The sequence below is a fragment of the Perna viridis genome, chromosome 5, assembly GCF_037379345.1.
Source record: "Perna viridis isolate PV_CMFRI_1.1 ecotype Kerala chromosome 5, ASM3737934v1, whole genome shotgun sequence".
Taxonomy (NCBI): Eukaryota; Metazoa; Mollusca; class Bivalvia; order Mytilida; family Mytilidae; genus Perna; species Perna viridis.
The window spans coordinates 12,178,016-12,205,931 of NC_142449.1; the positions used below are offsets into that span (position 1 = coordinate 12,178,016).

General features: G+C 33.1%; 1 protein-coding gene across 3 annotated transcripts; it reads left to right on the forward strand.

The window, feature by feature from the left end:
- The first annotated feature begins 20 nt into the window (after nt 1–20).
- On the forward strand, nt 21–27,909 carry LOC148616057 (lysine--tRNA ligase-like). Of its 3 annotated transcripts, XM_088582716.1 has the most exons (16): nt 34–154; nt 8,813–8,934; nt 10,810–10,930; nt 11,116–11,278; nt 12,564–12,657; nt 15,301–15,383; nt 16,128–16,231; nt 16,565–16,690; nt 19,449–19,568; nt 19,872–20,034; nt 20,610–20,783; nt 21,079–21,164; nt 22,033–22,118; nt 24,794–24,920; nt 25,181–25,324; nt 27,231–27,909. In XM_088582716.1, exons 2-16 carry the CDS (start codon nt 8,822–8,824, stop codon nt 27,309–27,311), a joined length of 1,785 nt encoding a protein of 594 aa, XP_088438842.1. In that variant the 5' UTR covers nt 34–154; nt 8,813–8,821; the 3' UTR covers nt 27,312–27,909. The 3 variants fall into 3 exon arrangements, with proteins under 3 accessions (XP_088438844.1, XP_088438842.1, XP_088438843.1); XM_088582718.1 differs by lacking the exon at nt 8,813–8,934 and having other exon boundaries at nt 21–154; XM_088582717.1 differs by lacking the exons at nt 34–154; nt 8,813–8,934 and adding an exon at nt 6,710–6,862.
- Nucleotides 27,910–27,916: the final 7 nt, after the last annotated feature.

The following is a 27,916-nucleotide window of genomic DNA, read 5'->3' on the forward strand; positions in this document are numbered from 1 at the left end:
TGTAAATGGTAGTTGTCTAGAGCAAGGGGGTGTAACTCTATCACTTCCGTTGACCTCGATTTCCGCCGGTTTTTGGCGCACGTGTGTCAGATTATTTTATTGTTAAATTCTGACAATTTGGTGAGAAAATGGGAGAAGAAAACATCAGCAAAAAGTATGATTAATGTTTGTGTAATAAGAAACAACTTAAAATTTCAATTCACCCTCCTGTAAAAGAAATAAAAGATGATTGCATCATCAATACCGTAGGCGAAGATATTCCACTGTCAGTCACTCAGTGGCACTGATCTGGTTAGAATGTCGTACATGTAGATTATAGTATTTAAGAATTTGAATGTACGATAAGTTATGTTGTAACTATCCGTTATTAAGTATACAAAACCTTTCAACTCAACTAGAGTAGTAGGATTGAGAATGATGCATGTTACATTTAGACTTTTTTAATATTAACATTGGGGTCTTTAAATGTTTTGTTTAGCAGGTGTTTTGACCACATTTCAAAGCTTCTATAGCTAAGGATGTAGTGTTTTGCTTTAGTGAAAGTTTCTCTAGTGGTCAAAATGAAAAAAAATACGATAAATTTCTATACACTTGAGAGCAAGAAAGCTCGCTTATTAGTTGTTTTACACACTTCTACATTTAGTTCTGTGCAAAGATTCTACATTGTAAAATTATACCTCTGTTTCCCGTTACCCAACCGACTGCGGAATTTCACTCCTGACACACGGGTAGAAAAATATGCTTGATGAAATCTTTGAGGCCGAGCATGGTGGGGCCAATTCCAAACCAGGGTCGCGCTGGGCTTCGCCAATGTCGCAATTTGCGATTTTTTTATTTTATCTGGTGACAAAATAGCTTGTTGTCGATTTTCTTGACGCTTAGGTTTTGTATATTAAAATTGACAGGAAGTTTATCAGCAACAGATATTCTCTCTAATTAAACAACAGGGATTGACACTAACTTTTTTATCTTGGTTGCCACCCGGGCTCCTAAGTTAAAAAATCTAGGAGCCCAGAAAAAAAGTTAGGTGCCCAGAAATTTTTTCAGAATATTAGTTTAATGTGTAATTGTTTAAAAATACATTTCTTTTCAAGAGATTTTAAAAGTATTATGGAATAAACTATTTATTTCCCTGTCTTCAGTTTATTACCTAATTGGTCCTCATCTAGTACTGTAGTGAGTACTCACAAATAAACATTTCATGAAATAGTTTTTTTTTATTAATTCTTAAACAATAATGAATTAAAACTCATTAGTGATTGAAACAGTGAAACATCATCAATCTCTTCCAAAGTCAAAAACACTACATTTCATTGTCATATCCGTCTCAAAATAAAGCAATCAAGGTCGACCTTCCTTCCATTGGTTTTGGAAGGCTCTAACTCTTTTATTTGTTTCATACTCTTTAGAGTACTTTCGTTTTTCTGCAGGAGATCGTTTAGTTTGTTCCTTCGCAATCGGCTTTACCCCTTCAATGTATCGCCACATTTTACCATGGTCTTTACTAACTGGTATTTATTATTTGTATTTGTACGCAAAATTCAACCAGTTGCGATTTCTGGTATGCCTAAAAACCAGAAAACAAACCCGACCATGTACCAAAATTACGGTTGCCATTCGAACGACAAACAATGGTTATTATCGTCGCCCAGCAAAAATTTAAGTCGCCACGGGCGACTGGGCGACTGTTAGTGTCAATCCCTGAACAATTGTGTTGACACCTGGTCAGAGTTAATTGACTATGACCAATTTATGACTGAAGGCAATTAAAGGTAATTAGATCAGGCGACTGGACTGACAATATCCTTATGGGAGGTGTCAATCAAATGTAAATATATTATTGAGCCAATCAAAACTCTCATCATATGGTCAAAGGTAAAAACAATTAAGGCCATGTGCACGTTGCTACACACAAGTTTCACAGCCCTATGTAACCATGTAATACATTCAGAAACAGACTTATTTAATAACAGAATAAATTAAATCCAATTAACAGTACTTATCCCATCAGGAAGTGTCTAAATACTTAGAAATGAAAGAATTGATAAAAGAAAATGGATGACATTTGTTTACACTTTTGCCATGTGACTTTTTTGGCGGGAAAATCGGTAAACAAATAGAATGGGGATTCCCAAAATCTAATTAAGGAAATGCTATTCAGATATCAAGATAATTAAGTAGGGACATGATTAATGGTCCATGGTACAAACTGTAGTTTGATAGAAATTTTATCACTTGAAAAAAAGAATCAAGTTGGTTAAAAATAATAAAAAAAGGATATTATATTGTATTAGATGAATTAGACCATAAAGGACAAAGGTGAACATGTTTTAAAATCAGGGACAGTATGAGAATAGTAATATAGTTTTTGATAGAAGTAAAATACCTGTTTCTGGAGTAGTTTATGCTTATGAAAGTGACAGACTAGAACTAAAAACCTGCTTTATACATGCATCAAGATTGAATCTTGGGTACATGTATGTCATGAATGGAGAGTTTATTTTGATGAATTGACAAAGATAATTCATCAGTGAACTTAATACTGTCTTTTTTTTCTTTTTTTTTAAAAAGTATAATTTTTTTTTTGGCACCATTTGGCTCTTCTGAAAACTGGCAACTAAAAATGGCAGCTTATGATTTTTCTGGCGACAGAATTTTGGTAGCCAGAGCAACCCCTGCCAAACCATAACTAAAGAAAACATATAAAACTGTGTTTCCTTTCTGTAAAAAATGTGAACTTAAAGGAAAGAAACCAGTGGTCGCTAGACCATTTAGATCAGTTGGTCAAATGAACTTGTAATGTCAGAATCGATTTATGATCCATTGTTAAGGTAAATTTGTTATGAAATGACAGTTGTCTATTGTTAAAATCAGTGTACTTTAATCTCATATGTACCCCTTACACACATTTCACCATTGAATTGTGTCAGTTGCCATTAGGATGATATTGTTATTGCCGCTTAAAAAAAAAATTCCTACCTAACCATTTTTTTCTGGCAAGTAACAGGAAACAGAGGTATAATTTTACTTGGCCTAATTAAACTTAGTGCATTGCTTTGATGTAAAATACACTTTAGTAGACAATGTGTTTTCATAAATTATGCATTTAGTAAAAATTAAATTATTATTAATATCAGACATGACACAAAAATGATCTTCTCACTCATATTTTTGTAAAACCCAAATGTGTTTATATACAAGTATAAATATATGTTTAACATGTACTCACCATGTTAAATCTTTATTATGTAAGAGGAATTTGTGTTTTTTTACTGTCCTGGTTTTACAATACTGAATTTAAATACTTGGAAGGCTCAAGTTTTTGAAATTTGAAATTCACTTTCTAAAAGGGTATTACGTAATATGCTTATACAGTGTGGGAAACCATTTTTTCCCCACCTTGCCATTCTGGCTAGTGGAATATTAATCTTGCTAGCCAAATAGAAATTCAACTAGCCAATTTTTTTTAATTTTTTTTCTGTACTATCATCTGTTTTCTCTTGGATTTGACTATTTTCTGCATTTCTTTTTCTTTCTTCAACTATCTTTTCATTTGTTTTTAAATTTATCAAAAACTTTTCCATTTTTGAATATTCCCTCCCATTGAAGTTTTTCATGTACTTTACAGTAACAAAATAAGTACTCCATTTCTGAACTCATATTTTAAAAATAAAATTATATTTCAACAGATTCATCATTATGAAACAAGAAAATGTTTATCATTTGCTTCTTGTTCATTTTCATTTTTGCAATAAACAACTAATTTGCAAAGTAACATATCTTAAATTGCCAAGATAATTTCATTTGAATACTAATACAAGATCGGGACCATTGCGTAGGTTTTGGCACTTTCCATTTAATGGAAATTAAAATGGCAGATCGTAAACAATGCTGTACAAGTCAATAAAATTGTGCATATCATGCCAAAATTCACTTGACATATTCAAGCTAAATTTCATAAAATGTAGGGAACATATTTTAAATGTATGATGTTAAGGCATGTTTTACTAAATAACCTGTTGGCTGGTTAACTTTCCACGAAACTTGCCAATCAAATGATGGTCGCCAAATTGACCAGTGTAAGCTAATGAGAACTTGCCAAAATACACATCTACTCGTAATTAGCGAGCTGGTGAGCAGTGGTTTCCCACACTGCTTATATATGATGTAACTTTTTCTTATCCCCATAATGTCATAATCTGCAAGTAGACTACCTAGTTAAGTTTTTTCTTTCACGCCGGAACAAGCAAAGTTTTGGGGGTACCAGTGTAAGTTAAGTGTGACAGCTAAATGCCATCACTTACAAATATACAAAAAATGTACATCTGAAAATTTTCTTTTAAACCACAGGCATTATCGGTACTTTTGAGTAAGTAGTTTTAGATTTAAAGACTTAAATTAGGTTCAGCATCTGAAGCTTTACAAAAGAGTGTTGGTCAGAGTTATACAACATCAGTTTTCGGCTCACAGAATCAATAAATTAGTTCTCTTGTCTATTCTGAAGTCACCTCATTATCCATTTTTAGCTCACCTGGCCAAAGGCCATGTGAGCAATTGCCATCACTTGGCGTCCGTTGTCGTCATCATCCCTCGTCATTAACAATTATACAAAACTCTTCTCCTCTGAAACTACCTGACTGATTTGAACTAAATTTAGTATAAATGTTCCTTAGGGTATCCTGCATAGAATCGATGTTGGGATTTTTGATTCGTCAAAAAACATGGCAGCTGTTACTAAAAATAGAACATAGCGGTCAGACAGTAATTTTTCGCATTTATCTCCAAAACCGTAAGGTTTAGCCAAATTCCTTCAATAGCTGCAATGATCTTTATTTATAGGACTACAAAAGTTGTCAGTTGAATCCTTGTAAGCTTTATTACCCTTGAAAGGGGAAAAACTACTTTTTTTTAACAGTTTTTAGTCAATATCTTATAAACTATGATAGATTAAGAGAAACTTTCAAATGTTTCAATGATCCTTATGATAAGCCCTACCAAAGACTTCTTGAGTCAAAATTGTTGGACAAGTTCTTGTTAAATTTATTGCCTTTGAAAGGCAAAATTCAACCAGGTGGTTGACTCAGCCTCCTGGGAGCCTCTTGTTACTGCATATCAATACAAAAAAAATCATTTTCAAACTTTATGTAGATGTCATATTTTTTTTTTAATTAAGTCTTTGATTTTCTTGAAAATATGGCTTGAGGATTTAACATAGAAAGGCTTTAAGGTGTATCACCCTTTTCTTTTCAAATTTTATAATTTTCCCACTTTTTCTCATATAGCGAACAGAGCTTTAGCCATAGTGAGAGCAGAGAGCTCTACAGCAACATGTGCGTGTGCATGTTAGCAGAGTGCAGAGTGATAAGAACAAAAATTCATTGTCTGGAAGTGATATGTCATGGAGAGAATGTAAAATAACAAGAAGTGTCCCCAACAATTAATAAAAACTAAAACAGTTTCTTGAATGTCTAAAAATCTTTACTTAAATAAAAGAGGATTTGAAGTATGTTCAATGTTTGCATTATCAGAATGTCACATTGCAACCGATGTCTACCTTTTACTTTCGTCCCTAACACAGCTTTGTAGGCAACCGATATTAGATACTTCTCTGCTTAAGAATCAGGCAAAATGTGTTTAAAGTGTGGCACATGAAGGAAAAAATGCAGAAATTCTATTGCATTATTCAAGTATTTACACCTCACAACTGCAAGAAATTACCATTTAAGTGTTTTTAAAGTTCACCTTTTCACAATATTGATAGATCAAATTTGGTTGAAATGCACAATGGAAAAACGGCACAAAAATTTTCTTGCACATTTTCCTAATATAAGCAGTTAAAAAATGTCTAAGTCACAGATGCTTCTGCTTGGATAAATTAAGATAGCTTCTCAGTTGTTTTCTAGATGTATTGAGTATATTTGACATAAAAAATACCAAATTGAGAAAAATGATGTGCAACTCATTGCCTGATTCTTACACAGGAATTAAAATGGTACATAAAATGCCAGAATTTTAGGTAAATGGACTAATGCATTTGCGGTTTAATGCACACAAATAGTTTAATAATAATTTGTAAATTTTATTGATAATTTTATTTCAAATAAATATGAATAGTCAACTTTCTTTGCTACTTTTTTTTCATTTACAGTGAGAACTTGTAAATGATACTACAGATATAATGTATTGCATACATAAAGGAACTAAATGTCTATATTATACAGAAATGAAAGGGCTAGAATTGTTTAAATGGACCAGAATTGTAAGGGCTTGAATCGTTTAAATGGACAAGAACTTTAAGGGCTAGAATTGTTTTAATAGGACCAGAGTTTAATAACAGTTGTGTAGATGCATGAAAGTTAATAACTAAACTTGCATTTTTCACTCATATCTCAAAAACAATTACAGATCAAGAAACAGTAAATGCATTACGGTAATCTGCAGAATTTTAAGGGATACAATTGTTTCTGTATCATCATACCTAATATGGGAAAAGGTTAGGAAGCATGTGTATTAATTTAATAAATTTAGGCTTCTTGGATGGAGCCTTATGTTAGGAAAGTGCAAAATTACATGTAGATACATGTATTTGTCCTTATGTTTTAACTAGCTCAGCACTTTAAAGAAAGGTTTTGTCTTTTTTAATGTACTTCCTAGTTACATGTACCTTGACCTATTTATACAATTTCACAGTAGATATTGTTTCGAAAACTCAAGTTTTCGAAATTACCATATGATATCAGTTTGTATGATGCAATACTGGGAAATAAGTATAAAAAGTATATAAGTCTAAAAGATTTGAATTGGCAAAGTTAATTGATATATAGTTGGTGGATATGGAAGAAGAAGAAGATATCTCCAAAAAGTATGTAAAAATTTGGTACAAAATTGAAAGTGTTGGTTCAGTATGGATTCTAACAAGAAATCATTTTACTCTTTTCAGAAACTGTAACTTGAGATAAATTCAAAGTAATACATTGACATTACAATTATTGTTATTAATTATTAACTTTTCCAAATCTTGAATCCATGGATTATATGAGGGAAACCTATAGCCTTAGTAAAGTTGTAATGAAAAGGGTGGAATATCCAGGACCTAAATCTAGTTAGATGGAATTTCTAAGGTCCTAGTCAGAAATTATTTGAACGCCTGCTAGAAATTACTGTGTCCGATAATCATTTTAAAATAAGAAGTTAATTTGAACTTTTAAGATGTGAATTGAATTTATTTTATAAATATGGTTTTCAAACTAGAAGTGAAACTTTAGATTCACAAGTACTACAAAATGTAGTATAATGATGATAAAGTATAATCATTTACATATAACTACATTGTACATGTAAAAACAAGCATTGATTAAAAAAGGTACCATTTGTTTTTTAATAATTGTTCAATCTGAGATTTTAGACTATTGAAGTTTGGTGTATTGATTCAAAATTAAATTTAAAACAATTTCATATTGAAATACATCTAAAACCTACATGTACTATGGCATGTATCTTGAACAATTTTTCAACGATTTTTAAAAATTGCAATTATCTAAGGAGGGCTGGGGCCCCCTGGATCTGCCAATGATGTATGAAGTTCACCAACCTTAATCAAATACCACTAACTTTTTGCAGTATGTTTTGTTTATGGCATGTTAATGCTAGAAATGTTTGACAATGTACTTTAAGTACTTTTGAATAATGATAATAATAATAATGTCTCTTATAATGGTAGTATTGCACCTGGACCAATATAAGATTTATCATGTCTGCAATCCTTTATTATGTCTACTCGTTATGATCGTGGACTTATCAAGTCTGCACTCCTTTATTATGTCTACTCGTTATGATCGTGGACTTATCAAGTCTGCACTCCTTTATTATGTCTACTCGTTATGATCGTGGACTTATCAAGTCTGCAATCCTTTATTATGTCTACTCGTTATCATCCTGGACTTATCAAGTCTGCAATCCTTTATTATGTCTACTCGTTATGATCGTGGACTTATCAAGTCTGCACTCCTTTATTATGTCTACTCGTTATGATCGTGGACTTATCAAGTCTGCAATCCTTTATTATGTCTACTCGTTATCATCCTGGACTTATCAAGTCTGCACTCCTTTATTATGTCTACTCGTTATGATCGTGGACTTATCAAGTCTGCAATCCTTTATTATGTCTACTCGTTATCATCGTGGACTTATCAAGTCTGCACTCCTTTATTATGTCTACTCGTTATGATCGTGGACTTATCAAGTCTGCACTCCTTTATTATGTCTACTCGTTATGATCGTGGACTTATCAAGTCTGCAATCCTTTATTATGTCTACTCGTTATCATTGTGGACTTGTCAAGTCTGCAATCCTTTATTATGTCTACTCATTATGCTTGTGGACAATCTCTCAACAAATGGAAGTCTTAAATGCAGTATGAAATGTTAGCAACTACCATGTAGCAGGTTATTTTCACAGGGTGCTAATTTTGGTGCATATAAGCCATCTTACTAAAAACTTCAAAATGAATTCCATGAAATACTTAATACCAGGTACTCTTGGCTTAAGAACTTAGTTCTCAAAATTGCTGAATTTTACAATCACCAGACAGTATCAGTTGCTTGATGCCCCAGATAAGAATTTTTTCTTTTAGATTTGATGAAGACATACAGAAGAAATGTTTAAAAATTATTACTTTGGCTAATAAATTGAAAGTGCAGAATGTTCTACCAATACTTGTACATGTTTGAGAATATAATACACATGTTTTATGCTGGTGTCACTTTATAATTCAGTTTCTACTACTTAAAATAATTTGGGTTTTATTTTAAAGTCACCAGTAATGTTGCGAAAAACTTGTCTTTGGCTTGTTCAGTCATCCAAAATTTTACGAGGTCAGGGAAGTACATGTAGTTTGCCTACGAGAACAACAATCCTGTCATACTCTCAACGCAGGTAATTTAATCATTTGTTGTAATGTAGCCAAATTGACAAGGACATCAGTGTAATTTAATCACTTCTTTTTGTTTTGATTTTGTTTAATGTGTTTTACTAGATTTTATTCTTTTTTGACAATATAATGTACAAAATACTTATTAACACTTAAATAGTCAGTTATTGCTATCTTTTAATTCTAGTGTTCTAGTCTGAATTATTTTAAAGTATAATCATTGTATATACATGTATTCCTTCGTATGCAGTTTTGGGGTTTATAGGAATTTCTCTGCTTATCTGTCCACATGTAAGTACAAGTTGTGTATTAAGTATATTACATAATATCCCTCTACAGATTTTAATGACATTTAAAGGAAGATTAGACATCATATGTAGCTGTACAGGATTAAGGAAAATAAAAATTGTTCTGTGTCTTCAAATGGAGATAAATAAATTTCTGTTTTTACATGTTAAAACCTTGTAAGCACAACCCCACCTTCATTTCACCTAAATGGGTCTAAAATGAAATTTTATAGGAAAGGCAGGCATCACTTATACATAGAAGTGAATCAAATAGGATAACTAATGTCAGATCACTGCAAGGAGAGTTATCTAACTTTTCTGCTAATGTAAGTCCACTTGTGGGGGTATTTCCTTTGTGAGCCTACACTCAATGTTTTTAGTGAAGGATTAAAAACAAAATTTTGTCAAATATTTACCTTGTAAAATTGTTTCTCTTCTGTTTATTCTGCACTTAAGATACATGTTTTTGTTTGTTGTGGCTGTGTGAAGGAGAGCACATAATAACTGTGCTGAACTTCTCTGGTATAACAGTAGTTTCAGCAATAGATCAGAACAAACAGAAATTATGTAATGACATATAGACATTTCTTTGTTAAACTTGAATAAATATGCTCAGTATAAACCTATTTTTTTTTTCAAAACCTGGATATCAAATTCAAACAACAACGAAAAAAACGAAAAATCAATATGTAGATTATCAAATTATGCGAGACTTGTATGTGTTCTTGCATGCTACATGCTGACATGGCATTGTTTCATTGGTTATTTAACTTTGGGATAAAATATGCACCTTTATATCGTGTTGTGTTGTAAGCATACATGTAGTTTCTATCTTTCTGCTTTTTAAAAGTTGTATTGATGTTGAGTCACCACTAGATACGATCCACTGAAGACCCATACATGGCCTTAAGCTTACATTTTTCATCCATGGTGGGTTTTTGTCTCTGACAGGGTCATTTTTCATCCAGGTGGAGTTTTTGTCTCTGTCATTTTTCATCCGGGTGGGGTTTTCGTCTCTGACATTTTCACCATTTTCATTCTTGTTTTATTTATTTCCCAAAGATTACAAGAAAAATCAAGACTTCCTATTTGGGTTTTTTGTATTAACTCGTTTTTTTGCAATTTTACTGACATACTACTGGCATTTATATTTAAAATTTTTTTGATGCTTTAATGAATGTGGAAATTGTGACGGACTCAAAACTGCTATAATTAAAACTCACATTATAGTATTTTTAACATAACTGTTGCCAAGTTTTTCTTAAAATTGCAAATAATAAAATCATGTATAAAACTGAAATGGCAAATATGCTTTCTATGATATCTGAATTGACAATCATAAGCAGATTTCAAATAAAACCTGAACTTCATCACAAATTTTGGTTGATACCTACAGAAATCTCATAATTCTTGTTGATAGCTGGACATTTTGTTTTCTATTAGGACTAACCTAGTCATGTTATAGTTCACTGGATTTCTGACAGCCCAGAGTAAGCCCATGTAAACCTACTGCTAAATTCACAAACAAATATTAATAAAATCACAGTATGTGTCAGAAATTGTTTTATTATATTTTATTATTTTTTTTTGCAGTGAGCTAAAACGTAGACTTAAAGCAGAGAAGAAAGCTAAAGAGAAAGCTGAGAAAGAGCCAAAACCAGCACAGCAGGCTTCCACTGCCAAGTCAAAAGATGATGATGAAATTGATCCTAATGTAAGCTACTGCAAACATTCTTTGTTTTAAAAGGAAAAAGATGGAATGTAAAACTTGCTTTTCATGTTGTGTTATTATTTTTTAGCACCATAGAATGATATGAGGATAGTGAACTGTCTTTTTGATAAGTTGAAAATGGAGGTCTTAGTAACTATTTTTTAAAATTATGTATTGCGTATTTTCAGGAATACTTTAAATTGCGATCCAAAGCAGTGACACAATTGAAAGACAAGGGTGATAACCCATATCCACACAAGTTTCATGTACAGATTTCTCTAACAAAGTTTATAGAACAGTATGACAGCATTCCAGTTGGTGAAACATTGGAGGAAGAAGTCTCTGTGGCAGGTTGGTTCACTAGCAACTCTTTCTTTTCCTCATTAGTGACTTCTTCTTGTGTCTGTCTCTGTGGCAGGTTGGTTCACTAGCAACTCTTTCTTTTTCTCATTAGTGACTTCTTGTTGTGTCTGTATGTTACAAATTTTGTCTTAACCCTTGTCTTGCTGTGCCCAGATTTATCCAGTATTGGCCCTGTTTCTGTTTTATTGGTTCTTGAAGTGTAAATCTTAGTTTAGGAAAACACAATTTGTTTCCATCTGCAAGCAGCGTGACTGTCCTTTAAAATGAGGCTATCTGATATAGAGTTTGTTAAAAGATAATGACTTTAGAGCTGAAAAAAAGTTGTCGTGAATTTCCGCTGCCCAAAAAAGTGGGATTTTTTTGGGGGAGCTGGGTTCATTTCATGGCCATTCCCTAGAGCAAAATTAATCTATAGTGCTTTATTTTGCCCAGAATCTAAATAAGAATGTCTCTCGCCACCATTACTATATCAGTCCCTTGTATTAACTACTTCCAGTTTTAGGCCTAGGCCAAACAGGCCAAAAATTGGAAAAATCCTCATTTTTTCACAGGAGTGACCCTTCAGGGATCTTTTGACCTCCCACTTGTGACTGAAACAAACCTTATTTTGCTTCAGTGGCCTTCACAGGGTACAAGTTGTGGGATTAATGTGCTTGTTTTGCTCCTGTTGAACCACATCTAGCAAAAAATGGCCAACAATGAACATACTGGAGTGACCCATTTTACCGTGTCGGCCCAAACACCCTCCCAACACCTCACCCCATCCAAACCACCCTGTAATCACCCATCTTTAACTTACATATATCAATCAGCATCAATATCATTGTCTGACTATTTGCATAAGTTTGCTAAATATTCAGATCTAGACATTTTTTCAGTATGAATCAGCACGACAAGGGTTTTAAATGTACATGTCAATTTTTTTTTTTTTTTTTTTTTTTTATTATTTTATTAGATTAAAATGCATTTTTGTGGAATGTTTTTTATTGTAATTACATATAGGTTCTTCTAAGTTTTCTTCTATTAAGGATACACAAATGAAATAGTAAAAGTAACTTTTCCTCTTCTATTTCGCATTAAATACACAACAGTGTTTGTTTTATGAACTTCAGTTTCCACTACGTTAACCACAGAATAAAGGCATTTCTCCACTGTGAAAGAAAAAACAAAAAACAAAACATATGATCTGAGAATGTGTATACAGATTAAAAATATGAATAAAATGGATTATTGTAGAGAAATATCATAACTATATCATTAATTTCCTTTTCAGGGAGAGTTCATGCAAAAAGAATGTCCAGTTCTAAATTAATATTCTATGACCTCAGAGGTGAAGGGGTCAAACTACAGGTCATGTCAAATGCTAAGTAAGTTTCTTTTAGTCAATATTACAAAGATGCCAACCTTTATGATTTTTTCGTAATTTTTATGAATTTATAGAGTATATGGTTTTACAGTCAGCAGTCTTACAATGTATATTTATGGATTTCCGATCATTTTCAGTCTGAGCAGTTCCCAATTTAGAAACTGTTTCTGATTGTTTACAGGCTTCAGGTGTCATACCACTATTTCTGGTCTCCATTACTTTCCATGTTAAAATCAGCTATTGATAAGGCAAAAAAATAATTTACTTTAGTACAGATGGTGCTGGAGGGGTTTCATTATAATCATCCATTATCTTAACTCTCATAAAAATACCAACATACCTTATGTGCCTTATGTAAAGAAAGAATGGTATAGTGAAGGTAGACAGGTGCAGAAATCACTACTTTTGTTTTGAAATTTAGCCATTATTAAGGAGCCTAGGATTTTTGTTAAGTTTTTTAGCTCACCTGTCCAAAGGCCAAATGAGCTTATGCCATCACTTGGTGTCCGTCATCGTCGTTGTCGTCGTCTTGGACAAATTAATAAAAATCCTCTCCTCTGAAACTACTGACTGACAGGTTTTAAACTTGGCATGATTGTTCGTTAGGGTGTTCTGCACAAAATGACTTATGGGATTTTTTATCCATGAAAAAACATGGCCACTGTTACTAAAAATAGAATATAGGGGTCAGATTGCAGTTTTTTGCAAATAACTCAAAAACCGTTGCATTTAGCAAATTTTTGGCTGAGTAATATTGTTCAGCTTCATGAGATGGACCTATGTCAAAATTTTCAAAACGATTGGTCAACTGATGTAGGAGTTACGGCGCCCCGTGCAGGTCCAGGTGTTAAAAGAATAGGCCTGCAGCAGCGCTAAGCTTGTCGTATAAGGCAACTAAATAGTGCTCAGAACCCTAGCCGGGGGCTAGGGCACTCTGCCCACAGAGCAACTGGGATGTGTGCCCCAGGTGGTGGAATGGGGTACACCTGGCGTGTTACATGCTGGGGTTGTCGGGCTGTAATATGGAAAACCTGACCTTAAACCATAGTGGTGCACTGTGTTGGGAAAGATGCCACGTTCCTCGCACGTTAAAGAAGCCTACTGTGGTATTCTCCCGGAGTAGGAACCATAGGGCTCCGCCACAGGAGGCTAAATTGCCCGACCCTACCCACCTCTCCCCATTTCCAGTGGCAATCAAAATTTGCCGACCCCATTATTCTTGTGTCCCATCCCTTTTTTCATTTCATCATCATTTCATGTTCATTTTATCCTCCATTTCATGTTCATCGTCTGAATATAGCTGAAATATTGCTGCTCGGACGTTAAACCCCAACAAACAACAAACAAGGAATTAGGGCCCCTGAAACAGTTTTTTTTTTTTGCTTTTTTCGCATGTGCAACTTTGAAAATCTTCTTCTCAAAATCCATTGGACAGAATTCAATGAAAGTTCGCATTTTTGTTCCTTAGGATATCCCACACAAATTGACAGTTGGGATTGTTGATTCATGAAAAAACATGGCCGCCATTACTAAAAATAGAACATAGCGGTCAGATGGCAGTTTTTTGCAAATAACTCAAAAACGGTTGCGTTTACCAAATTTCTGCGATGGGTAAAATTGTTAAGCATCATGAGAAGGACCTATGCCGAAATTTTCAAAACCATTCATTGAGTAATGTAGGAGTTACGACCCCTGAAACAGTTTTTTTTGGTTTTTTTTTCACATGTACAACTTTGAAAATCTTCTCTAAAACCGTTTAAGATCATTGAATGAAAATAAGCATAATAGTTCTTTAGTGTATTGTGCTCAAAATAACTGTTGTGATTTTTAATCCATGAATAGATATGGCTGCCTATACTAAAAATGGAACTTAGGGGTCATAAGACAGGTTTTTGAAAAAAGTTTAAAAAATTGTTGCCTTTAGCAAAATTCTGGTTCAGATTATGAAAATGTTATGAAAAGCATTTCCTGCATTTGACAATTTAGTTGATTTTAACTTAGCCTGTCTCATTCCTCAAGTTTTTCAAATAAGCAAATGGTTAACCAGGTGAGCGATTCAGGCTCTCTTGAGCCTCTAGTTTAGACTGCTAGTTAAAATACTGTTGACATCCATGTTAAGATAAATCTTTTCTTTTCCAAATAATGAACAAAACACATTTTCATCCAGGACAAATTCGAGATGTCTAAGGGGCCTTTTGCTGCTGAAATTTCCAATTTAATGATGATTACTGACAATTCAAAATTTTTTTTTTGATTGTATCAAAAAGGGGTTGGCATCTATGGTGTAATTGTAAACAAGTTAGACAGTGCTAAGTGTCTAAAATGGCATTGTAACACTAAGTTTTTATATGGCCATAAATCCTGTATAAAAAACAACAGATTTCACTGTTAATTTTCTGAGTAATTTAAACAATAACCTGATTAGAAAAAATTTATAAGCTCAATCATGAGTAACCTTGTTTTGGCCGCCATACAAAATTTGAAAACTTACAGCCTTGTTTCTGCTACATTGGTACTTCTTACCAGGGTATCTGATGGTTTTTGATTCACAGTAATTGAAAATAAAATCATAATTGCATCTCTTTACAATATTCTTACTTGTAGTACTTGTACTATTGGGTGTCCTTTTCTTGTTGTTTTCCAGGTTTTTTGAGCCAGAGGATTCATATGATGAAATTAATGACAAGATAAAAAGAGGAGACATTGTTGGTGTCGTTGGGAAACCTGGTAATATCAGTTTTGAAGAATGTCATTAACTCAGCATTTTTTAGAAAAATAGTATTGAAATTTTACAGCTTTGCATAAGTTATCTGCAAGTGAAAACTGAACTACCAGAAGTATGGCACTGGTATGTTGCTGTGGCAGTGGCCTGTTCTCCACTAGTGACAGTCTTATCAACTTCTTAACTTTTTTATAAAGTATGCAGAATTCTTAGCTTTTTTATTAAGTATGCAGAGTTAGAAATAGTAGCCTGCCTGCCAGCCCAAGACTGGCTATTTTTTGGCAGGGCTGGCTAATTTTAGCAAAAATTTATATAGCCATATAGTAAATATATTGAAAAATTGTATTCAGGACTGGCTAGAATTTGAGAGAGTTTCCTACCCTGATGTATGTCATATTTTGGTTTCTGCTGGTAGATTCTTCATTGATTTTTACACTAGCAGTTGTTTTGCGCGTGGGTGTTTCACCACACGGAGGGCCTGTACACTGCATTATATGGGCCTTCAACAAGTTTGTTAAACATTCTGATAGTGCATGGAGTTTTTTCCTGATTAAGAATTAAAAAACAATCATGTCAGTATCAAAAGTAAAAATGTACTTGTATGTATCAATGCTTAATTTCTAAAGTTATGATAAGATTCAGTAGTTTTGTTGCCAATTTTATCATGGGTAAAAGAAAACTTATTAGGAATATATCCTTAGGTAATACATGTATGCATTAAATGAATATTATTTGATTTTATTTCTCAGGTAAAACAAAAAGAGGAGAATTAAGCATCATGCCTAAAACAATAGTCTTATTGTCACCCTGTCTTCATCAATTACCACATTTACATTATGGACTCAAAAACCAGGTAATAACTGCTGTCTGGAACAAACAAAATACTGATACTTACTTAGTTTCCTCCTTAGTGTCATAAATAGTTGTGGCATTATACTACTGTACGGTTACATCTATAATATGTAAAAAAAAAAAATTGAAAATTTTAGCAGCCATGGACAGAAAAGAAATGTTATGATTTGACATATTCCCCATTACTTCACAATGTAGATTTTCAAATAAAAATTTTTATTTTTCTGTTGCTGAAAAAAAAATAAATCTCAGGCTTGTGGGGCGGTGGGAATTCCTACTCAACCAAAAATCAAGGCTGTTTGTTTCACTAAAGAGATGGTTACTATTTTTGCAGGAAACGAGATACAGGCAGAGATACTTGGATCTAATAATTAATGATCCAGTCCGACAAAAATTCATTACAAGGGCAAAAATTATTAATTATATCAGAAAATTCTTTGATGAACAAGGATTTTTAGAGGTAAGTCATCTTTGAGGAAAGAAGTCTAGGAACACCTTAAAGGCAAGAAATAGTTTATGTTTGAAATGTCAATTATATAGTTAGAAATAAGTTTACTGTCCATAGTGAGCAAGAATGTTAGTTTCTGTTCATCGGTCAGAAATGTGAAATTATTGTCATCATTCACCTGTATCATGTTAAAAAGTACTGTTCAAAGTTGAAAATCTGTTCAAAATGCATTTTTCATGAAATTTTTTCCTGCTTTTGATACTGTTGTACACTTTCACATTGAATTTAAGGAACTTTCACAATGCAGAAGTTTACATTGTAGATATGGCATGGTGTTCATTAAGGGCTTTCCTTTCATGGAAATACCTTATTGTTTTTCGTTTTTCTTTTTTTTTTTTTTTTTTTTATTCTTTCATTATTTGCAACATTTTCTTTGACATGGTCTCCCCTATTCATCTTTCAATTTATCGTTACCAGATTTGGACCATCGCTAGAGCTCATTAAGAACTTTTACCAGATGACCCTGTGAAGAATTCCATCATCCATTGTAGAAGTTATCTCTCTTTTATTGGCATTTTCTTCAACATGGTCCCCTGCACTCATTTTTCAGGATATCATGATCATATTTGTTGAACATGTAGATGTCATCATGTTCAATTAGGAAATGACCCTGCTAAGGATTTCATTACCATCTTTAAAATGTCCCTTTAAAACAATTTCTTTTAATCGCTCATATTTTTAACACCATAATAGATAGAATAATTCTGGAAACAGTTTCATTTACATAAGCAGACGACCTAGTTTATTAACATAAATTTGTATTTTGTTATCAAACCATACGAGAGTTATATCCCTAGAAATATCATACTAAAGTTTTAAAAATTTATATTTCGAGAACCGCAAGTTGTAGAGACATGGGACCTTCATCAATGATCTTTGGTCTATGTGACCTTTCATTTGCAGCCATGGTCAAAGGTCACAGAGTGGTAGTTTTCTTCCCTTTCAACATTTACTTTGACACGGCCCTGTTTCATCATCTTTCAAGATAGCATTACAAAATGTTGACCATTGATAGACCTCTTTTAGGACTTTTACCGGATAAGCCCATGAAGAATTTCATCATCCATTGTAGAAGTTATCTCCTGTTTATTAGCATCTTATCAACATAGTCAACATGGTCCCCCGAAGTCATTTCCAGGATATCATTATCATACATGGTGAACATGTAGATGTCATCATGTTCCATTAGAAAATGACCCTGTTAAGGATTTCGTTACCATCTTTAAGAGTTATGTGCCCTTAAAACAATTTTATTCAATCCCTCATATCTTGAAAATCATAATAGATAGAATCAATCTAAAAACTGTTTCATGTACACAAGATAAAGACCTAATGAATAAACATAAACATGTATTTTATTATCAAACCATACTGGAGTTATATCCCTTGAAATATCATACTTTAAGATTGTAAAATTTATATTTGGAGAACCGGAAGTTGTAGAAACATGGGACCTTCATCAATGATCTTTGGTCTATGTGACCTTTCATTTGCATCCAAGGTCAAAGGTCATAGAGTGCTAGAAAGCTTTCTCACTGCAAACTACAGGCCTTGATGTTAAGAAAATGATAAGAATAAGAGCATACATACAGCATATGAAATGACCCTGTTGATAAGCCCTTCATTTTGAGACCAAGTTTACATATGTCATACCGTCTGTTCAAAAGTTATGACAATTTAAATGTTTTGCAGAATCCAGTTTGTGACCTTGACATAAATGTATGACCTTGACTTTCTTAGTTTTATCAAGGTCAAGTAATCCTAAGATATATGGTGGTAGTTTCATGTCTCTACGACTTCCGGTTCTGGGGTTTGTTATTGCATCATATTTTAATAATCATTTAGCTCAAAATGAGCTCCAGAATTGCCCAAATTGTTCTGTAATTTTGTTGCCTATGTTCTATAAATTATCATACAGCTTTCAGGTTTGAGTACAACTGTTTGACAAAATACCAAGGATCAATATAAAAAACCAATGATACTACAACAACTTAAAATTTTCATATTTTTCAATGGATTGATATATTTCATTAATATATATTTATAGATTTGATATTGCATCATATTTTCAACTTTGTCGAAGGGGGTCATGTGTTATATCATTTTGAATGTCTAAATGAGCACATTTCAAAAACCAGAGTTTCAAACATGATAAGTCATACATTTTTAAAGTGTGTCATTAAATGCAAAAATTTAAAGTTCTTAGAGGGTAAGGTTGTTGCATATCAAATGAAAGGTCTTAAAGCTGAAATATCAATATTTTGTCTCGAAAAAAAATGAGTTGGGGGAGGTCAATGAGTGCAAAACCTAAGTTGTTTATATAGTTCGGTTGTGGCAAATCAAATTAAAGGTCATAATGTGTACATCTCAAATTTTAATTTTTTTATACAGAAAAAGAACCCTGTTGGGGTTAATAAGTGCAAATTTCTAAAGTTCACAGAAAGTAGGGTTGTTGTATATCTAATGAAAGGTCGTGGAGTTTACATTACAAAAATCATGATGGAAACATCGACAATTGCAATTGACAAGGTCACCAAGTACAAAAAGTCAAACTGTTGTAGAAGGTTAGCATTGTATGTATCAAACAAAATGTCTTAATGTGTATATTACAAAGAGAAAGTTTTCAAGGGAAAGACCTTTCAATTGTTTAACAAACAATTGACATACTAGTTCTTAATTTGTTTTTCTTTTCATATTATTTCTTTAACAGGTAGAGACACCATTGATGAACATGATACCAGGTGGTGCTACAGCCAAACCATTTATCACACATCATAATGACCTAAACATGGACCTGTACATGAGAGTGGCTCCAGAACTGTACCTCAAGGTCGTACACCAACATATGTTAATTTATGCACTTGTTAATTACATAAATTCTTGGATTATTTTTAAGCAGTTACTGAATTGAAAAATTTTTTCCCAGACCTACTCTTGTAGTTCATCAAAACTTTCTGTTAGCTGAATTTCATTTTCCATGGGGAAGTGGTAATGAGAATGCCATTCCTGATCAACTTCATAATAGTATAAGGCTTCATTTTCTGAACAGAGTACCATAATGGTTTTCTAGGGTAGCTTGAAAAAAAGAGGAAAAATGACATTTCATAAAATTGTTATATTCATATATCTGTAGATGTTGGTGGTTGGTGGTATAGATAGAGTGTATGAGATAGGAAGACAGTTTAGAAATGAAGGCATTGATTTGACACACAACCCTGAGTTCACCACTTGTGAATTCTATATGGCATATGCAGATTATCAGGACTTGATGGTGATAACAGAATCTTTAGTGTCAGGTAGGGAGAAAGTCTTTCAAGACTGAATCAACCACAAAAATATATTGAAAGTATATTGCTATTATTTCATAAAACAAGACAGGAGACAATTGATACAATTATTTTTACAGGTCTGTACCAATTGCTGACTGATCCAGTTTTCAAAATTGGGACATACCCACCAGCCAATGCTGGTAAAAATAGAGGCAGGCGTATAGGAATTTTGCTTCCAAGCCAATGTATCCTATTCTTTTCAGATTAGGGTCTTTAATGAATGACAAGAAAACCCTCACACCACAGGGCACGCTGCAGCTGGCCCCAAAAACATCATTATACACAAGTACAGCAAAAGAGTTGACCTTGGTAACATAAAAATAAACTAAAGGTGAAAATGAAACAAGACATACAGAGGCCTGAAATTCGTGACTTGGGATGGGTGCAAAAAATGTGTGGGGGTTAAAGCAATTTTATTCACCAATGTTGATACTTACCTACCTTTAAATTATACTTGTACTTTGATGAAGATTTGTTTCAAACATAAAAAGAACTAGTAAGGCATCTATTGTGATTTACTAAACATAAACCATAAATTTTAGGTATGGTAAAATCCCTGACTGGTGGCTACAAGGTAACATATCACCCAGAGGGACAAGATGGGCCTGCATGGGATGTTGATTTCACCCCTCCTTTTAGAAGGATACAGATGATACCAGAACTTGAGTCAAAACTAGGAGTTAAGTTCCCCAGTCCTACAGACTTTGACAAAGATGGTAAGTGATGAGGAAATTGAATCACATGCTTATTTTTAGATTTACAGCTTCATATTCACAAATCAACAATGTTGTGTTGGTAAATTTAAGGATGAATTTCTTCCCATTTGTTAGTGGATTTCTGCCTTTTCAAACACTAACTTGACAATTTAGATTCTTTACATCGTATGTTGCCAATGTCTGCTTCCCTGTATTTTGCAGTTGTAAACTTATATAAAACATTTTTTGTATGGACATAGATTGTGGACATTCTATCCATGCCCTATCAATAGAAATATTTATCCTTTGTTTACAGAGACCAGAAAATTTTTTGATGATTTATGTATAAAGAAAGGTGTGGAATGTCAGCCTCCTAGGACAACAGCCAGGTTATTAGACAAGGTCAGTTTAAACCAGGCAGACCCTGCTTTATGGGTAGCACAGAGTAAATTTTATCCCTCTAATTTTCTTGTTTCAATTTAATGTTTAACTCATTAAGATGTAAGAAAAAAACTTAATTTTTTCTGTATTGAATGTAGATGACTCAGAATATGTGTTGGAAGTTACCTGACATACAACCTAATTTAAAGATAGCACCGAGTTATTTCGCTTTATTTCAAAATTTATAGGGCTTTCTATATTATTTATTCCATTTGTACCATTTCAGTAATTACAAAATAACATTCATTTCTTAAGTAACATGAGTGTGATCTCTAACGCATGAAATTTTTTGGAAATCAGAATTTTGGCTGTGCCATTCACTGCCTGGGTCTGCCATGTAGAATTTGTCTTAAGTATATGTTAATCTTTTGATATGTTTATAGTTTTTTTTTTATAGAAACAGGATAATGCACAACCAAAACTATGAAATGTGGCCTGAAACATTTAGATTTTTAAGATATTGGCCAATTACATGTAAAAGAGGATTTTATTTAACAGTTCTATCTGTATGAAAAAATATTTGGTCAAACATGATTTCTAATTTCTACCCTCAAAAGCTTTGATGTGTAAAGGAATCACCTTGTTAGTGTAACTCCCCTTTAAACTATTAATTGGATTGTGATGAAACATTGTATGGAGGTTGGCTAGCACATGTGGATTCACGGAGACAATTGTTGACTGTTACATATAAAGGGAGATAATCTAATTTAGCAGTTTACCTGTACCTTTACAATAGAAAAGTTGGATAACAAGCATTGACAAGATATTCAGTTTGAGAAAAAAATTGAAAGATTCAATATTAATGGACTTCTCTTGATTGATTTTACAGTTGGTTGGTGAATATATAGAAGAGGAATGTATAAACCCTGCCTTTATTATAGACCATCCTCAGATTATGAGTCCTCTGGCTAAATGGTGAGTATCTGTATACAGAAAAATGGCAGTCTGAAGTTGTGACAGGCAGTATCACATTAAGTCCAAAATGTGTTTTGTTCTTTTTCGATGTTCAAAACTGACATTGTTCTGGATATCAGCCATGTTACAATCCATTTACCCTGCCATTGTCACTTGAAACACAGTCAAACTTCACTCATTTAAACTCCTTCAGTTTCTTTTAATTCCCAACTTTTCTCCTAAGCAACTAATACTGATGACTTTTCATATCTATAACACCAATTTGAAAAACACTCAATCTTAGTCCAAGTCATTTTACTGAGTAATCATGCATCAGAATTTTTGATGGACTTAAAGTCTTTGACAAACTTAGTAGGAATAGAACTCAATCCTATTTTGTAATTGATTTTGACAGATTTTGATGGAATGTAACCAATCAAAATAAGTTTTCAGAATGTAAACTAAAAAAATAGCAGGTGCTTTATTTTGTTCCCATCCCTATGACAGATTTCAATTACTAAAACATGCAACTATGAAAAAAAAAATCTTAAACCTAAGTTATCGTAAAAAAAAAATGGGAAAAAAATTGTATCAGTTGTGTAATGGTGTGAAGAAATGAAAGCCCTATCATTAAATATAGTTACATTGTTTTGAAGCAGCTAGGATGTCAATTTGGCTTGGACCCATGACACTGCTCAGTACTGCTTCTCATTTTCCTGAGGTTCTTAGCCTCATATGTACATGTATATCCATTTGATGTCAAGTCAGTGCACTGCTATTGGCTATATTATTAGTTCAGGCACTTAGCGAAGTTTGAAGATGGATAAAAGTTGGCAGAATCTGATACAAATAAGATTTAATGAAAACAAAAGATTGATATAATCTCACACTATATAAATGTGTGTATTTTAAAAAAGAAAGAAATGTATCAAACAAACTGAAAACAAATCTTAGTAAGAAAGCAATTGTCAAGCACCCTGGAAAAAGCTGAGAATTTTATTTGAGGTGTTCTTAGTCTGAAAAAGGTCCTAGAAAATAAAAAAAGAATTGAGGTAAATCCTTGAAATTAGAATAATCAAATCAACTCGAGTTATCTCCCTTGTTTGGTAATTGATTTGTCCCTTGAAAATGAATACCTTTGTTCTAAACATGTCATCATGAGCACTATAGTGGAACTATACTATTGAGACATTTGGATAGAGATGAATCTTGAATTCAATTTTTACCACCCTGCATGAAGCACAATTTCTCATTTTCATTGATCTTTGAAAACTACATAGTTCTGAAAAACCCTTAAATTACCTGTCTGAGGGAGAGTTGTAAATGTTGAATATACAATCAAGTTGAACTTGGACCAGAAATAAAGAAAACATATTTGAACAGTCCTTTGGAGTTTAAGCTACAAATGTTTGACTTGTATTCTCATGATAATAGCTGCAGATAGAATATATAAAACAATTAGAAATGTTGCTGATAGTTGAAGATGTAATTTAAAAGAACATTAACTCATATACTCCTTAGAAAGTTTTTTATCCATTTTTATCTGGTTCAAGTTCAACTTGATTGTATATCGTTTGTCTACCCCGCACTTGACGTTTTATGAGCATCTCGGTGGGGGTTTCTAGAAAAGCAGAGGACACTTACCCTACCGGTGCACCTGCTCCATGCTCCCAGTTTTTAGTGGAGTCCGAGTTGCTCATTTGCTTTTGTTACTTGTATGTATGATTTTAGTTACTTTATGTTCTTTGTTGTGTATGTCTTTTCTATGCCGGGTCTTTGTCCCTGGATTACATTCTTTTGATTAGCGCTATAACCTTGGTTCCCTTGATTACTCTTTTTTGATAATCTTAAAGCTGCATTAGCTGTCATTTTCATAATTTTTAGTTTCTGCGAAAATATGGCATAACTTTGAATTACTTCTACTAAATTGTACTTTTCCTGTATTATTTCATTTGATATCCACAAATAAAATTTATTAAATACATGAAATCAGTGCATTTAATGTCTTCCAAGAAAAAAGTCGACCTAGTTAAATTTGTATGCATGTAACTTCTGGTGACCTTAATTTGTGCATATCCTGTAAGGGCCGATTCTTTTAAAAAAATCTGATTGCAAAGCGAAAGTGGTTAAGTAATGGCACAGAAGAATAAAGGACTCAAGCCATAAAAGAAAAAAAGTTTAAATTTAACACAAGTGTCCTTTTGTAATTTATGTATTCTGTTACAATGTGGCACAAATATGGTCAGTAATTGTCATTAATTTGAAAAGTAATCAAGAAATAGATCAAATGAAATGTAAACAAGACACGTGCTTACCTGTGTATCCGTTATTGTAATGTTTTTTAACCAGGGTGAAAGTATTTTTAACTGGGGTGAATGTCCCGTCGGCAATCTTCGGAAGTAATGGCGAAAAATAATTAGATCAAAGCTATCGATCTTCTTTGAATAAAAAAACGTTGTTTTTTACAATATTCTGTAGGTATTATCGGCATTTATTGCTTCAATTGCATTACTACAAACTTATTTAATTTAATCAGGAAAATTCAGTAGAAACAGAACTGAACAAATTTGGCAGCTAATGCAGCTTTAAGAAATAGATGTTTGTAACACCCTAGCTGATTGTGAGTTTGTGGGTCATTCATGATTAAGCCTGTATTTTGAACTTCAATACAAAGATTGTTCTTGTTGTTTGTATAGGCATAGATCTTCTCCTGGGTTGACAGAAAGATTAGAAATGTTTATATGTAAAAAGGAAGTAATCAATGCATACACAGAGTTAAATGATCCAGTGGTACAAAGAGAGAGATTTGGACAGCAAGCTCAAGTAAGTGTTTAATTATTTTATGGCCTTTCTTGTCATTTTATGTGATTTTGTTATTCATTGAAAATAAATGATAATACTGTTTTTTTTCCTTGTATGAGTAATATTAGGAGTTTTTTTTGTTTTGTTTTTTTTTTAGGGGGGTGAAGTTTTGGTTTTCAAATTGGAAACTCAATTTTTCATTCCAGAAAAAAACTTCATTGTTCTTTTTGCTTATATATTTACTACCAATTCCACAAGATGATTGACATTCATGTTTGTAGGACAAAGCAGCTGGAGATGATGAAGCCATGTTTGTAGACGAGAACTTCTGTACATCATTAGAGTATGGTCTACCACCAACTGCAGGGTGGGGAATGGGTATTGATAGACTCACCATGTTCCTTACAGATTCTAATAATATTAAAGTAAGTAGGATATTCACCATAACCTTAATATTAATGATTGAATTTATATATATATTTTTTTTTATCTATACCAGCTCCTCTATATACTCCAATATCCTAGAGCTTCCTGCTGGAAATGTTGGTTATTGCATGTAAGTGTAAGTGTTTGTAAGAATCAGAAAAAAATCAGAAACATGCATTTCAAAACTCCACCAATCTGACAATATAATATCATTCAAGGATACTTTCTCTATTTGAAAAGACCATTATTTGATCTCTGCGTCACTGGCTTTGCCCAGAAATTTTTAATAGAATGTTTTAAAAACGAGGTTTTTGACAGAGTTATCTGCCCTTAAAAGGTTCATTTTTCAGTGCATTTCAATGAGCCCCGTGCTGGTCCGGGTGTTAAAAGAATAGGCCTGCAGCAGCGCTAAGCTTGTCGTAAAAGGCGACTAAATAGTGCTCAGAACCCTAGCCAGGGGCAAGGGCGCTCTGCCCACAGAGCAACTAGGATGTGTGCCCCAGGTGGTGGAATGGGGTACCCCTGGCGTGTTACATGCTGGGGTTGTCAGGCTATAATACGGATAACCTGACCGCAAACCATAGTGGTGCACCGTGTTGGGAAAGATGCCACGTTCCTCGCACGTTAAAGAACCCTACTGTGATATTCTCCCTGAGTAGGAACCATAGGGCTCTGCCACAGGAGGCTAAATTGCCCGACCCTACCCACCTCTCCCTATTTCCAGTGGCAATCAAAATTTGTCAACCCCCATTGTCCTTTTGTCCCATCCCTTTTTCATTTCATCATCTTTTCATGTTCATTTTATCATCAATTTCATGTTCATCGTCTGAATATAGCTGAAATATTGCTGCTCGGACGTTAAACTCCAACAAACAAACAAACAGGCATTTCAATGAAATTATAACTCAATGCACCAACATGATCTGGAAAATATTGTCTTTTTTCCTTGATTCTGATGGTGCAGATAGTCAAATTACACTATCAAAATTAATGCACCAACATGATCTGGAAAATATTGTCTTTTTTCCTTGATTCTGATGGTGCAGATAGTCAAATTACACTATCAAAATTATGGGTTTATTTTTTTTTTAAACCAATGTTTCATCCACTGCCCGATTCTTACAGAGACTGACACTTAACTGATGTCTTATGCATGTAAAGTTGTAGGTGTTATAATTTTGAATATGAATTTTTGAAATCAACCAAAATGAAATACTATGCTAAAGGTCATGATGCACCTATGATTAGTCTTATAATTCTAAAATGGAAGAAAATGTATGCCATATTACAGACAGACAACTTTATATGAAATGGTACCATTTTATGTACCATTCTTTGACATATTGTTCTACTGCAGTATAAACCTCACCATCTTGCTAGAAAGGGCTTCCAGTGTTTACCATAAGCCATGATATCTAGTGATCCTAAAGTCTGTCCATCTATCACTTTTTTTGATTTTTGTTTGAAAATCAAACTTTTAACACACAGAAAAACAAGTCAATTTCAATTAAATCAACAGTTGTGCCCCTTTTAATTTGGAAATTTGTGTGTGCTAAGGTATCTGTGATAACCAGGGCAACATCCTCTAGTTTGTAAGTGCCTTCTAGAGGATCAATCACCAATGAACTATTTGTTACCAATAATAACTTTATATTTGAAGTATTCCACAATTAAGTTGTAAACCTTTGCAGATATTGAGCTTATTGAATAATGTGTCTGTCTTGATAGGTCACAGATTAAGCCACCTAACTCGTTTCAACAAAAAAAAGAAACCATGTACTAGTTGAATTTCAATCACTTGTAATGCACTACTTGTCAACATAGCAGATTTGTGGTGGGGACATCTATATTAGCCACACATCTGATCTCACCATTGTCTTTAATGACCTGCTCTCTTATTTTCAGGAAGTGTTGTTATTCCCAGCAATGAAACCTGATGACCAGAAACCAGCAAACAAAGATGGAGAAACTAGTAACGAGAGCTAACATCTGTTTTATCAGTTGACTTTTATTTATTCTGTAAAATCTGTTCTGTGAACATTAAATTAAAAGGATTAGTTTCTAAGTTGATTTTTGATAGTGCTATTGAAGTCCACAGCAAAAATATTTTTTTGATCTTCATATAATGTTTTACCCATTGGACAGATAACATTTTTATATAAAATTAAAAGACTCAATTGACAAAAATCGACATTCCTAATTTTCACTTCATGGATCTCTGTATTCAAAAAGTTCTCATCAACTTGATTAGAATTGACATTTTGAAGCCTTTAAAGACCTGATTTTAAGATAGGCTACATCAGCATTTAAATCTACAACTTTAAAAAAAAATGATTTCCTGAAATAAATGTTATAAAATAAACATTGTACCCAATAGCTGCATATTTGAAGAATTATTTTGTGTGATTTTCTTGTTTGCTTGTTACAGAACTATATTGTTTTATTATTTGGCCAAGTGCTGATTCTAATCTATAATGTACATATGTCAGCTGCATATTTTTTGTGTTTACTACTGTTTACTATTGTACACAGAGTATACTCTGATCTTTATTGTTTTGAGATCTATTAAAATGGATATGTGTGATTTGAGT